We start from the raw sequence: 14501 nt of genomic DNA, 5'->3' as shown, positions 1-14501 counted from the left end.
CCTCCCCAGCGCACGATTGGCCCGCGGGACCGAACTCTAGCCAATGAGACCAAAGGGGAGTGTAATAGGGCGGGGCCCTGGGATGGGGGTCCTATGACAGACACTTTGGAGAAAACCCACAAACAGAGAACCCAGGGCAGAGGGGGGAGCGGGGTGGGGGAGAGGGTGGGGGAGAGGGTGGGGGAGAGGGTGGGGGAGCGGGGTGGGGGAGCGGGGTGGGGGAGCGGGGTGGGGGAGAGGGTGGGGGAGAGGGTCGGGGAGAGGGTGGGGGAGAGGGTAGGGAGAGGGTGGGGGAGAGGGTGGGGGAGAGGGTGGGGGGGCCCAGGCTTTCCCCTTGAGCTGCCCGCGCCCCGCCCGGGCTTCTGGCTGAATGGACAGCACCTGTCACCCTGGTGAGAGTCACGTGGTTGTGCTGGGGTCACAGCCTCTGCCCTAAGCGTCCCAACCGTTGCCAAAGGTCACTCACTTGCCTGCCCTCGCCCACCCCGCCCCCTCCCTCCCACGGGGGCTTCTCCTCCCTTCAGTAAGTCCACTGCCCACGGGGGATGGCGAGCCCACCTGATCCCAACATGGGAGTCTGTTAGTATAATAATAGCTGGGGAGGGGAGGGTCCCCAGGCGTCTCTACGGACCGTCTATGTAACTATTAATATTAAAGGTCTACCTCTCGCCCTCACCGGTGTGGCTCAGTGGATAGAGCGTCGGCCTGCGGACTGAAGGGTCCCAGGTTTGATTCCGGTCAAGGGCATATACCTTGGTTGCAGGCACATCCCCAGTAAAGAATGCGCAGGAGGTGGCTGATCAATGTTTCTCTCTCATCGATGTTTCTAGCTCTCTAACCCTCTCCCTTCCTCTCTGTAAGAAATCAATAAAATATTTTTTAAAAAAATCTGTCTCTCCATCCCCCTTCTTATCGTCCCCACCTCTCCAACTACTCCAAGCCACCACATACCCCAAGGGAACTATTGCAAAATCCCCTAACACCCCAAAACCAACCCCCCTCAATCACCTTAGGGCAGCTAGAATGTTCCTTTCCTCATGGGAGTCAGTCACATCACTCCCTCACTCACAACTTCCCAACGGTTATTATTATTATTATTATTATTATTATATATTTTATTGATTCTTTACAGAGAGGTAGGGAGAGCGATAGAAACATCGATCAGCTGCCTCCCACACCACCCTCCCTGGGGATGTGCCTGCAACCAAGGTACATGCCCTTGACCGGAATCGAACCTGAAACCATTCAGTCCACAGGCCAACGCCCTATCCACTGAGCCAAACCGGTTAGGGCTCCAACGGATTTAACCACACTGTGCCTACAAGCCCAAGGTCCTGTGAGGCCGGCCCCGTCCGGCTGTGCCCAGTGTGCCTCAGGGCCTTGGCACCAGCTGGGCCACCTGTCCGGTTCTCCCTGCATACTGAGCCCCGGCCGGATGCCTCACTTCCTTGTAGGTGGGGAGCGTCATTTGTCATCAGTTCCCACGTCATGTCACCCCCACGACTGGTCTGCCCCCCTAACGCCCCCACGGCCAGCCAACACCCTGTTACCATCCCCCCGCCCTGCCCAGGCCACCTGCCCGCCTGCTTCCTTGCCAGGCGAGACCAGATCGCCCCATTACGAACGTGTTTGCTTTTTGTCTCCCGCCTGCGCCTGGGACAGCGAGAAGCTCCCAGCTGGTGTTGGCACGGGGCAGGCACACTGACCGTCTGTCACCCTGAATGCCTCTCTGTGCCGGCAGGCTCCATGCCTCCCATCTTCTCCCAGCCCCTACCCCACCCCACCCCCAGGTCTTCCCTGCCCCTTGGCCGTGTCCACGGGCGGGCGTGTAAGCACACAAGGCCTTCCGTTTGCCTCTTCTCGTTCCCCAGCCCCACAGGGAAGGTATGGCCGCCTGTTCCCTGTGTTCATCAGATCCCACACAGAAGTGAGGTCACGTCTTTCTCCGTTTGGCCTATTGCGCTCAACATGGTATCTTCCAGGCCCATCCGTGCTTCCCCAAATGGTAAGCGATCCCTCTTTCTTTTTCTTTTCTTTTTTTTTGAATTAATTACATGTGTACGTATCTTCCCATTGCCCCCCGCCCCGCTCCCATACATGCCCTCCCCCTCCCCCCAGAGTTTTGCGTCCATTGGTTATGCTTATATGCATGCACACACGTCCTGCGGTTGATCTCTTATCCCCCCCACCTCTCCCTAACCTGATCCCTCTTTTTATTATTATTATTATTATTATTAGTATTAATTTATTATTTATTATTATTCTTTTGGATGCCAAGCCAGAGTTTCCATTTGCTTAGAAGCAGGCAGAGTCCGCTGTGATAACGCTGCCCCGCGCGGTTCGTTCCCCCTCCGCTGGGCCTCCCCAGACCCGCCCGGCCGGTCCCGCCCGCCCTGCCCGGCAGCGGGCCCCCGGCGGCGGCGGCGGAGGGATCCGCACGACGCGCACGCACCACTCTGAGCTCGCACGCCGATTGGCTGCCGGGGAGCTGGCCCCACATCAGCCCAGGCCGCCGCGCCAGGACCCGAGCGCCGGCCAATCGCAAGGCGTTCCGGCACATGGGGCCCGCGCCTCTCAGCCAATCCCGACGGAGAGCCTGAAAAGGGCGTGCCCAATGGGAGCCGAGCGGCGGGGCGGGGCCCCCTGCGCCCGGGAAGGCCGCGCGCTGTCACCTTGACAACCGGACGTGACTGCGGGGCGCCCCGGTTCCCCGCGCTTCCCCCCGCGGGGCCGGAGGAGGGGTGTGCGCCTGGGACGCGGTGACCCCAACATTTCTGCTCTCGGAGATGCACGGGGGGTGGGGGGCTCCTCGTATGGGAGGACCCCGAGCGCTTGGGGGCCCGGAGGGGACCCCCGCCCCCAAGCCAGAGAGAAGGAAGTGAACATCCGGGATCTCGGTTAGTGAGAGGGGACAGGGTTCAAGGGCCACAGAGCAGAGAAGCCGGAAGCTGCCCCTCACCAGACACCAAACACCCGCACCCTGATCCTGGCCTGCAGCCTCCAGCGCCGTCATAAACGAATGTTGGCTGTTTGCGCCCCAATCCATGGTATCCAGACTAACCAAAGGGGATATGCTAATTAGGCCGGGAGACCTTCCCGACGTCCTTCCGGACAGAAGCCGTGGGGGGGGGGGGGGGGGCAGGGTCCGGGGGATCAGGCCAGGAGGGGAGGGCAGTTGGGGGCCATCAGGCTGGCAGGGAGGGGACAGTTGGAGGCAATCAGGCCAGCAATGGGGGACAGTTGGAGGTGATCAGGCCACCAAGGGGGAGCAGTTGAGGGTGGGAAGGCTGGCAGAGGGGGCAGTTGGGGTCGAGCAGGCTAGCAGGCAGGGTGGTTAGGGGCAATCAGGCAGGCAGGCAGGTGAGTGGTTAGGATTTCGAGAGAGATGTCCCAGGTTGGAGAGGGGGCAGGCCGGGCTGAGGGACACCCCACCACACACCCCTTCTCCCCCTCCCCCCTCCCTGCACGAATTTCAGGCCGTGGGCCACTAGTTTCTGTATACAGCAGCCCACTCGGATCTTTTCAGATCCTTTCACCGACCCTAGGAGCACTTCCTTCTGGGGGTTACAGCTACCACTTAGCATTTTACCACAGCCCAGCCGGCTCCATGGATGGGCTCCCACCATGAGCCAGGAGGTCAGGGTGCCCTGCCCGGGTTGTGGGCTCCATCCCCAATAGGGCATGCAGGAGGCAGCTGATGGATGTTTCTCTCTCAATGTTTCTATCCCTCTCTCTTCCTCTCCCTCTAAATATCAACGGGGGAAAATATCCTCAGGTGAGAGGATTAACAAAAAAAAATTTTTTTTTAAAGAAATGGTATGTTTTTGTTTGTTTGTTTGTTTGTTTTTAAATATATTTTATTGATTTTTTTTACAGAAAGGAGAGGGATAGAGAGTTGGAAACATCGATGAGAGAGAATCATCTATCAGCTGCCTCTTGCACACCCCCTACTGGGGATGTGCCCACAACCCAGGTCCATGCCCTAGACCGGAATCGAACCCGGAGCCTTCAGTCCGCAGGCCGATGCTCTATCCATTGAGCCAAACCGGTTTTGGCTGGATTAACGAAAGTTAAAGTGTTAGTCGTTTACCTGAAATGCACTCTGAACCAGGCATCCTGTGTTCTCCCTGATGGCCCCGCCCCCAGAGAGCTCTCCCAGTGAACCCGGCCTGACCTCCTGGGACGCGGAACAGAATCACAGGCTCACCGGGAGGGAGGACGCAGACTCAGGAGGTCATACCACGGCCAGTTATTACAATAAGACATTTATTAAGCTGTCGTTTTCACAATAGTTTAATTCTGTGCTGAAACCAGCTTACAGAGATCTCTACACGACACCAAAGCCAGTTACTTTTCATCACAGGAATGTATCACTTTGCCAAAAAAAATACAAACAAGCCTTATTATACATTTAGGTCTATATGGATATTTGTAGAATCGACGTCCCAAGGCTCATGGCACTAAAACTGTGCACACACACACACACACACACACACGCACAGGCACACGCACACCCGCGCACACACACGACTATATTCAAGTCAGGTGATTGATAGTCAATGTCAAGTTAAATGCTCTATCAAATGTGCACAACGTACGGAATCGGGAATGCGCTGTGGACAATGGGCACCTCACCAACGGGGTTTCCAGTTACGACGAGAGAAACGGCTTAGCTGAACATGGAGGGAGCACGGATCACCGTCTCCATCGCAGGGAATCGATCGCCCGGCCCTGAGATGGAGCTCACACCTTTAAGTCTGCGAGACGATGTGGGAACATGGGGTCCCGGCTGACACGCGCTGCCCGATTTTCAGATGCAACTGACGACCCACCTTGCATGCCCCCACAAGGGCGGCGCTGGTCCCGCGTGGCTGCCACGCGGCAAGGGGTCACGGGAGAGCAGAACGTGGAAGGCGGCTCTCGGACCCGTCTGTCTGCGTGCCCGGGCGCAGGGCCTCACACGAGGGCCGCCTGACACCACGTGTACGGGGACTGCGTCAGATCCTGCCCAACCAGATACACACGGAGCGGCCAGATGAACACATAGTCATCTGGCTGCTCCGTGTCTGTCCTACAGAATGAAAGGCGACTATGCAAACGGTCCCCTCGGTCAGGAGTGCGACCAGCAGGCAGGCCGGCCAACTGCCCATGTCCCCTCCCCCTGGCCAGGCTGGCTGGACCCCACCCATGCACGCATTCATGCACCAGGCCCCTAAAATATATACTGAGCGGCCAGATTACTATGCGTTCAGAGGTAATAATCTGGCCACTCCGTGGAAATTCTGTTATTCACAAGCAAAAGTCCAACAACTCAAACGGCCTGGAACAGAAACTGAGCTGAACAGTGATCTCTTGTTAGAAAAATAAAGTTGGAGGGGAGGGAAATGGTCTCAGGAGTTTCTTCTTTTGTGTTTTTTTGTTTTATTTTAAATATATTTTTATTGATTTCAGAGGAGAAAGCGGGATAGAGAGAAGCAACAAGGATGACTCATTGATCGGCTGCCTCCTGCTGGGGAGGGAGCCGGCCACCCGTGCCCCCGGCCGGTACTCGAACCGGCGGCCTCTGGGCTCACAGGACCCGGACGCCGGGCGGCCACCCCGGGGCGTGTGGGACCAGAACCGGACGCGGGGAAGGCTCCCCCCACGCTTCGCTCGGAGCCTTCGGCACGAGGTCCCTGTCCACGTCGGTGCCCACACAGCTGCCACCACACACACCGGCCTTTTCGGTGCGTCTTTTCCTGGACTGTCCTCTGCCCTGGTCCTTCCCGCAGACGCGGGAAGGGAACGCGGACGGGACGCCCAGAGCGGGCCCTCGCTGACCGCGGTGGCTCGGCTCTCACCACGATGTTCACGTCTCAGGGCGCGTCCGCGACTCCCCGCCCCCAGCCCCCGGGAGACATAGAAAGGCTTCTCTTCAAGGCATGAGACACGGTACAAAAATACATTTCCCACGTACGAAAGGGAGGACGGAGACGGAGACGGAGACGGAGGCGGAGGCGGGGGGCCGCGGGGGCGGGAGGTCAAATACTCCACAGCGTCCATGGGATGCACAAAGGAGGACCCCCAGGCTCCCGGGCAAGAACAGGCCCCACAGCAGCCCGGTCTCTGCCCGGGGCGGGGCGCGCGCAGGAGGCAACCCCTCCGTGTGTCTCTCTGCCTCTCCCTCTCCACTCCCCCCCCCCCAAATCAACGGAGAAACACCCTCGGGTGAGGATTACAAGAGCCACGGACACGCCGAAAGCCCCCGAGCGCGCGTTCTCCCCACGAGGGCCCCACGACCTCTCTCCGCCCGGTCCCGGTGGTCTTCCTGTTCCTGTACAAAGCGTGGAGCCTCAGACCCCCAAGGACAGAAGCGGGAACACGCTCGCTGTTCTTCGGAGGCGGAGCTCCTCGTGAAGAGCATCCAGGGGCCCAGGAGAGGGCCCTCCGCCTCCAGCCGGACCGTCTGCATGCGGAGGCGCCGATGGGCCGAGGCGGCCGCCGTCCACCCAGACGCCGGCCCCGGCCGCGCTCCGGTCCCTTCTCCGAACCGAACCGCCGAGGGAGCGTCCTCCCCCCTCCAGGGGACGTGAGGAGCCGGGACCGGGATCGGCCTTATCTTACAAAACCGCCTCACAGAAGATGTCCTCTGAGCGCTGGGGGACCTTCAGGGGGGTTCTGGGAAATGCCTCGGTGCCAGGCAGCCGGGTGTCCAGCCTGCAACGGGGCCTTGGTTGCTCCAAGAGACGAGAAGGGCCCTGGCCGGCATGGCTCAGCGGATAGAGCGTCGGCCTGCGGACCCAAGGGTCCCGGGTTCGATTCCGGTCAAGGGCATGTATCCTGGGCTGCAGGCTCCTCCCCGGAGGGAGGGGAGGGAAGGGGAAATATCCAGAGATGCTCCACGGGACACACGTCTGTGACTGAACAGCCGGCAGGGCCTCTCCTCCCCCGCGGACTCCCTCCCCCTCCCCCCGGGCGGGCCCCCCTGAAAGGCTGCGCGGCCGAGACACCCTCGGAGCACCCGCCGGCTCTGGCACCTTTACTGGGGCAGTTTGGCGTTGGCCGGCCGCCGCCGCCGCCGCCTCTGCTGCCGGCGGAGCGCGGGCGCGGAGGGCACGGCGGGCGGCCGGGCGGCCGGGAGTCACTTGCCGCCGGCCGCGCCGTCCAGGCCCTCGAGCACGCGGTTGAGGCGGATGTTGAGCAGCCGCACCTGGGCGTCCAGCTGCTCCAGCTTCTCCTCCAGGCCGGGCCCGGGCGGGGGGCCGGGCGGGCTGCGCCAGCAGGGCCCCATGGGCCCCGTCATGAAGTAGGCGGCCACCACGAAGCAGAGCGGCAGGGCGGCGGCCTCGGGCTCGCCCTCGTGCTTGTGCAGGACGTACACGCAGGCCAGCGAGAAGAGCGCCACGCGCGCCGCCCAGAAGCAGCGGCCGAACAGCAGGTGCATGGCGGCCACCGCCAGGCCCAGCGCCAGCGACAGGAACCAGTAGGCCAGCATCAGCACGCCGATGAACACCACGGCGCGGGCGGGGCTGCCAGCCATGGCCGCCGGGCTCAGGTACTGCGACATGTTGGCGACTGCGGGCGGAGAGGGGACGGCGGCCGGTCACGGGCGGCGGGGGCGGCTCAGCCCAGCGGCCGGGCCCGGGACCCTTCCCGCCGAGCCCCGGGGGATCTGCCCGCCCTCCTGGACGGGCCTGCCACTGCCCCTCCGTCCTCCCTCCTCCTCTTTTCTGCTGCTCATCCTCATCCCCATCCCCATCCCCATCTCCATCCCCATCCCCATCCCCATCCCCATCCTCACCGGAGGATGTTTCCCATGGTCCTTAGGGAGAGCGGGAGGGAGAGGGAGAGAGAGAGAGGCGTGGACAGGACAGAAACATCGACAGGACAGACACACATGGAGGGGTCGCCTCCCGCACACGCCCCGACCGGGGCTGAGCCGGGGAGGAGCCTGCAGCCCAGGATGCATGCCCTCGACCAAAATCGAACCCGGGACCCTTGGGTCCGCAGGCCGACGCTCTGTCCACTGAGCCACACCAGCCAGGGCCCTTCTCATCTCTTGCAGCAACCAAGGCCCCGTTGCAGGCTGGACACCCGGCTGCCTGGGACCGAGGCATTTCCCAGAATCCCCCCTTACAGTGACGCGACCAAAGTGTTGGTCAGGGAAGCAGAAATGCTCTGTGGTCGCTTTGAGGCTGTGTGTGTGTGTGTGTGTGTGTTTGTGTGTGTGTGTATATGTGTATTTGGGGGGGGGGGGATGTGGTGTGTGTGTGTGTGTTTGTGTGTGGTGTGTGTATGTGTATTTGTGTGTGTATGTGTGTGTATTTGTGTGTGGTGTATGTGTGTGTATTTGTGTGTGTGTGTGGTGTATGTGTGTTTGTGTGTGTTTGTGTGTGGTGTATGTGTGTGTATTTGTGTGTGTGGTGTGTGTGTGTGTATTTGTGTGTGTGTGTATATGCGTATTTGTGTGTGGGGGGATGTGGTGTGTGTGTGTGTGTGTTTGTGTGTGGTGTGTGTATGTGTATTTGTGTGTGTATGTGTGTGTATTTGTGTGTGTGTGTGGTGTGTGTGTGTGTATTTGTGTGGGTGTGGGTGTGGGTGTGTCTGTGGTGTGTGTGTTTGTGTGTGTGTGTGTGTGTGAGTGTGTTTTCTCCTAAAAGTACCTGGAAGGTGCCCTTTGCCTCCGGTCCCTCTGCCTGCCGGGAATTGGATGCGATAGTAGGACTGGGAGCCGGTGTCTCGGGCCATGAGGGGAGAGAAGTCACCGACTGGGGAGCACAAAGGACCCGGCGCTGCAGTCACCCGCCTGCCTCCGCCGCCTGCCCTGCCCCGTGAGACAGCACAGCGCCTCGCTGCAGCTGCTGCCGCGGGCTCCGACCCCAGCCAGCCTGCTGGGACGGCACCCACGGACGGCCCTCGTCTCCTGCGTGCGGCTCGGGAGACGGTCAGACAGGAAGGGGAGACGGGGTGAGGCCGGCCCGGCCCCCGGCACCGCTCACGCCGGCTCCCCTCGGCCGTGCTTGCTCCATCGCTCAGGCCACACACGGGGAACACGCACACGGCCTGCGCCAGCGTGCTTACGTGGCCCCACACCACATAGCTCACGGCATCACCATGGCACACGTGTGGGATCACCATGGCACACGTGTGGGGGGACGTGAGCGCCACAGTAAGCTCAGTTCACGTCTGCCATCTCAGAGGGATACAAAAAAGGAAAAAAATGTTTTTGCTTGTCCTAAGAACTCTTAGGATCTAGGTTTCTCTCTCTCTCTCTCTCTCTCTCTCTCTCTCTCTGTTTTTTTTAAATGTATTTTATGGATTTTTTTTTTTACAGAGAGGAAAGGAGAGGGATAGGGAGTCGGACACATCGAGAGAAAGAGAAACATCCACCAGCTGCCTCCAGTCACCCGGGGAGACCGGCCGGGACAGAGCGGGCAGAACGGCGCCACCTACCGTCCAGGCCGAGGACGTCCAGGATCTCGACCCACAGCTTCCACAGCACGTCCAGGAACACGTCCACGCTGTGCACGAACTTCTCGGTGAGCCTGGTCAGCACCTGCGGGGGCGGGGAGGGTGTGAGGGCCCGGCCGTAGCCGCCAGCCGGGCCCAGCGAGCTCACCGTGCGCCGTCAGCGGGAACAGAGCCGTGGTCACCACGGCCCCAGCGGCCCCGGGGACCGGCGAGCCGGGACCCTCTGTCCTGGGCCACGAACTGAGCAAAATGAGTGCCACCTCCCTTTGGCGCCCCCCGCAGGGCCCCACGCCCACCCTGGGCCGCCTGCCCTCCTCTGACCGACGGCCCGGAGCCCTCTGCTGGCCCTTGGCTGAGGGTCTGCTGTCCTCGGCCTGATGTCTCTTTTTTTTAGATAGATTTTATTGATTTTTTACAGAGAGGAAGGGAGAGGGAGAAGAGTTAGAAACATCGATGAGAGAGAAACATCAGTCAGCTGCCTCCTGCACACCCCGTACTGGGGATGTGCCTGCAACCAAGGTCCATGTCCTTGACCAGAATCGAACCTGGGACCCTTCAGTCCGCAGGCGGACGCTCTGTCCACTGAGCCACACCGATTAGGGCCAGATGTCTCTTCTTTATCAGTTTGTTGTTGTTAGTCTTCACCTGAGGACATTTTCCATGGACTTTTATAGAGAGTATGAGGGAGGGAAGGAGAGAGAAGAGAGAGAGAGAGAGAGAGAGAGAGAGAGATCAATCTGAGAGAGACACAGCCACTGGCTGCCTCCAAAAGGCACACCATCCAGGGCTGGGAGGGAACCTGCACCCCACGCCTTTGCCCCTGACAGGAATCGAACCCGGGACCCTTGGCGTGAGGGCTAGTGGGAGAGAGACAGAAGGATCCATGGGAGATGGATGAGCCGCCGCCCGCCCGCCCCACATGGGGGATCCAGCCTGAACCAGTGCCCTCGCTCCCGGTTCCTGGGTGGACGCTCGGCCACGGAGCCACGCCGGCCGGGCCGCTTCCTGGTTTTCGGTCTGTGACGCCCGCCCGAGGCCTCACCGATGCCCTGTGCCGGTCTGTGCCGCTCCGGCCAGCGCTCCCCGCACATGTGCGGGCTGGCCCAGGTGTGGCGGGTACATGCCCCCGGGGACTGGCTGGGCATTTGGAACCGGTGTGGCTCAGCGCTCGAGCATCGGCTATGAACCAAATGAGGGCAGCTGGTTTCCGGCCAAGGTGCATTCGAGGCAACCGACCGATGCGTCTCCCTCACACCCATGTTTCTCTCTCCCCCTCCACTTCCTCTCTCTCTCAAAGCAACAAAAACATATTTTTATGGATGGGAAGGAAAAATAAAAGAGAGAATTGATTAAAAAGAAGACACCCCCGCCCCCGCCAAAGGAACTGCGTACAGAGGGCCCAGCAGACACCCAGCTTTTCTGACTGTGCGTGGTCAGAGGTCAGCCCAGTGGTTAGCACGTGGGGTGTGCCGGAGAGATTGGCGGGTGTGTGTGTGTGTGTGTGTGTGTGTGTGAGAGGGAACTCACATGCTTACCCTGCAGGAAAGGGCCCCGGTGACAATTCAAGTACAAATTTAAAAACGCACAGACCAGACCCTTCGACTCAGCAATTCTATTTCTAACGATTTGCAGATGAATTTGTCTAAGCGCACACACCCCCCCAAAGAGAGAGAGAAAAAAACCAGCCACCTAGGAAGGCCTTCCTGGGGCCTTGCTTAAGGGGCAAAGACAGGAAACCGATAACGCGGCCGCCGTTAGGGGCGGGTGAAATGGTGGGACAGCCTTCACGTAATTTGCTCTCGGCACGGAGGTCCGAGCTCCAGATTTTGATGGAAAAATTAAAACAGCGTACGTACACAGTGCAAAACAGACCGAAAACCGACGAGGGAGGATCTCTACACCTATAAGGGAATGCAGGCTCTTTGAAAATAAAAGCAGCCCAGGCCGGTGTGGCTCAGTGGATGAAGCGTCAGCCTGCGGACCCAAGGGTCCCGGGTTCGATTCGGGTCAAGGGCACGTACCCCGGTTGCAGGCTCCTCCCTGGCCCAGGCCCTGTTTGGGGCGCGTGCAGGAGGCACCCCATCAGTGTGTCTCTTTCACATCGATGCTTCTCTCTGCCTCTCCCTCTCTCCCCCTCTCTCCCTGAAAACCAACGGAAAATGTCCCCAGCTGAGGAGAGAAAGAGAGAGGGAGAAGGTGCAGAACAGCTTACACAAGACCAACAGGACACAATGAGGGGTCTCTACACCTGTCAGTGCGGGTCCTTCCAGCCCAGCCCGGCAACGCTGCCCGTGCCCCGGCCGCCGGGTGCCCTGGCCGCCGGGTGCCCTGGCCGATAGGAACGCATCCATGACCCCCGGAGGGGAAGTCCGGCCCCTCAGTCGCCAGCTCTCTCGGCAGGACTGTCCCCATTGGACAGGACGAGGGGCTGAGCCACAGGCCCCCCATCTGGAAGCGGTGGAGCCCCAACTCCTGCGGGTCCGAACCCAGAGGGATGGAGGCTGTGCGCGGGGAGCCCCATCACCACGTGCTGGGCCCGTCCACTTCCTCCTCCTGGGGAGTCAGATGCGGGTGAACTTTCGCCCCAACGGGGGCCCGTCCCTCCCAGCTCCCTCCCAGGGCCCAGCGGGAGCGGGGCGCCTCTCTGGGCTCCTCCCGGGGGGCTGCGGCCCCTGAACCCCTAAAGGGCGGAACCCATCGCCCCCCGAGAGGCCCGCCCGAGGGTGGCAGCTGCCGGAGCGACAGGACGGCCGCATCGCTCCTTCCTTTTCTTGTAAAGTAAACGTTTTGGTGTTTTTAAAAGATAAATGTCTCCACATCAGTCAGGAGGGCCCAGGGGGAGGCAATGTGGGGTCCGGGGAGGGGGGCAGGGTGCCTGGCTCACAGAGGGGCCCATTCACACGCGGAGGGTGAGGGTGAGGCGCGGCCGCGTCAGCGCAGCCGGGAGGCCCGGCCCTGGCGCCAGGGGGCAAGGTCCGCTCCGAGGAGAAGCGGGGCGCCGAGGGGGAGCCCCGAGGCCCTGCCTCACCCGCGCAGCCAGGCCCGGCACCCCGATCCCGGCGCCCCCACCCCCGTCCCCGGCGCCCCCGGCCCCGGAGGCCGCCTCCGCACCCCCGTTCCCGGCGCCCCCGGCCCCGTCCCGGGCGTCCCCAGCCCCGATCCCGGTGCCCCCATCCCCGATCCCGGCGCCCCCATCCCCGATCCCGGCGCCCCCATCCCGATCCCGGCGCCCACACCCCCGATCCCGGCGCCCCGGGCCCCGGAGGCCGCCTCCGCACCCCCGTCCCTGGCGCCCCCATCCCCGATCCCGGCGCCCACACCCCCGATCCGGGCGCCCCCGGCCCCGGAGGCCGCCTCCGCACCCCCGTCCCCGGCGCCCCCGGCCCCGGAGGTCGCCTCCGCACCCCCGATCCCGGCGCCCCGGGCCCCGGAGGCCGCCTCCGCACCCCCGCCCCCGGCGCCCCGGGCCCCAGAGGCCGCACAGGGCCCGGGCGCAGGTGCGCGCGGCCGGCACGGGGGCCGCGGGCGGCGGCGCCCACCTTATGCGCGGCGCGCGCGTTGTCCTCGCCCAGCAGGCTGGCGGCGCTGGGCCAGAAGGGGCCGGCGGCGCGGCGGTAGCTGGTCTTCTCGGCGCCGCCGCGGCCCCGCGCCCCCTGCGCGCCCGCCGCCAGCAGCGCGAGCAGCAGCGGCAGCAGCAGCAGCCCGGCCCGGGCCCGGGGCCAGCCCGCGGCGCGCGCGCCCATCGCGGGGCCGGAGGTGCGGGGTCCGGGGAGGAGGACGGGCGGGAGGGCCGCGCCGGGGTCGCGGGGCCGGGGGGAGGGGCCGCGGAGGCGCCGGGGACCGCGCTGGGGAGCCGCGCGCGCCGGTGCCGCCAGTGCCGCCTGTGCCGCCGCCGCCGCCGCTGCGCCACCCGCCCGCCCCGCGGGCAGGCGCTCGGCCCCGCCCACCGATGGGCCCGCCACGTCCGGCCCCGCCCCGCGCATAGGCCCCGCCCATATCTAGCCCCGCCCCCTCCGACCTGGCGGGAGCGGGCGGCACAGGCTGGAGGTCGCCGCGTCTCCCCCCCCGCCCCCCAAGCACGCCCTGACCAGCTAGGGTTTGTCTTTTTTATTTTTTTTTTTTACTGATTATATATTTATTTCAGTACCAATAGTTTTGCGTTTTTTTCTCATTTTTTAATTAAAGTATTATATGTGTACTTTTTTAAAAATATAAATATATTTTAAAAATTATATTTTATTGATTTTTTACAGAGAGGAAGGGAGAGGGATAGAGTTAGAAACATCAATGAGAGAGAGTCATCGATCAGCTGCCTCCTGCACGCCCCCCACTGCGGAATGTGCCCGCAACCAAGGTACATGCCTTTGACCAGAATCGAACCCGGGACCCTTCAGTCCGCAGGCCGACGCTCTATCCACTGAGCCCAACCGGTTTCGGCTTTTTAAGTATATTTTTACTGATTTCCGAGAGGAAGAGAGAGATAGACACATCCATGATGAGAAATAGTCATGGACCAGCTGCCTCCTGCACGCCCCCAACGGGGGATGGAGCCCGCACCCCAGGCCTGTGCCCTGACCGGGAATCGAACATTAATAAATAAATAAATAAATAAATAATAACTTTACCTTTTCTAAATGTCTAAAATGACTCCTAGCCAAAGCTGTTTTGGCTCAGTGGGTAGAGCGTCGGTTTGCGGATTGAAAGGTCGCAGGTTCGATTCCAGTCAAGGGCTTGTACCTTGGTTGCATGCAGGACGCAGTTGATCGATGTTTCTCTCTCATTGATGTTTCTAACTTTCTATCCCTCTCCCTTCCTCTCTGTGAAAAATCAATAAAATATATTTTTAAAAATAAAATAACTCCTGGTGTCTTCGGCTTTTAATTTTTTAAAATATATTTTATTGATTTTTTACAGAGAGGAAGGGAGAGAGATAGAGAGTTAGAAACATCAATGAGAGAGAAACATCGATCAGCTGCCTCCTGCACACCCCCAACCGCGGGATGTGCCCGCAACCAATGCACATGCCCTTGACCGGAATCGAACCCGGGACC

General features: G+C 61.4%; 1 protein-coding gene across 2 annotated transcripts; it reads right to left on the bottom strand.

Annotated features, from left to right (window-relative positions):
• Nucleotides 1-4249: 4249 nt before the first annotated feature.
• Nucleotides 4250-13308, bottom strand: LOC118710441 (BRI3 binding protein). Of its 2 annotated transcripts, XM_036422951.2 has the most exons (4): nucleotides 12990-13308; nucleotides 9433-9535; nucleotides 8661-8747; nucleotides 4250-7554 (listed from the first exon to the last, which is right to left on the bottom strand). In XM_036422951.2, the coding sequence occupies exons 1-4, from the start codon at nucleotides 13191-13193 to the stop codon at nucleotides 7121-7123; spliced, it is 828 nt and encodes a 275-aa protein (XP_036278844.1). In that variant the 5' UTR covers nucleotides 13194-13308; the 3' UTR covers nucleotides 4250-7120. The 2 variants fall into 2 exon arrangements, with proteins under 2 accessions (XP_036278844.1, XP_036278845.1); XM_036422952.2 differs by lacking the exon at nucleotides 8661-8747.
• Nucleotides 13309-14501: the final 1193 nt, after the last annotated feature.

Source organism: Pipistrellus kuhlii, unplaced genomic scaffold (assembly GCF_014108245.1).
Source record: "Pipistrellus kuhlii isolate mPipKuh1 unplaced genomic scaffold, mPipKuh1.p scaffold_m20_p_74, whole genome shotgun sequence".
Classification (NCBI taxonomy): domain Eukaryota; kingdom Metazoa; phylum Chordata; class Mammalia; order Chiroptera; family Vespertilionidae; genus Pipistrellus; species Pipistrellus kuhlii.
The sequence above is the reverse complement of the archived record's forward strand: the minus strand, read 5'-3'. Positions and strand labels throughout refer to the sequence as shown.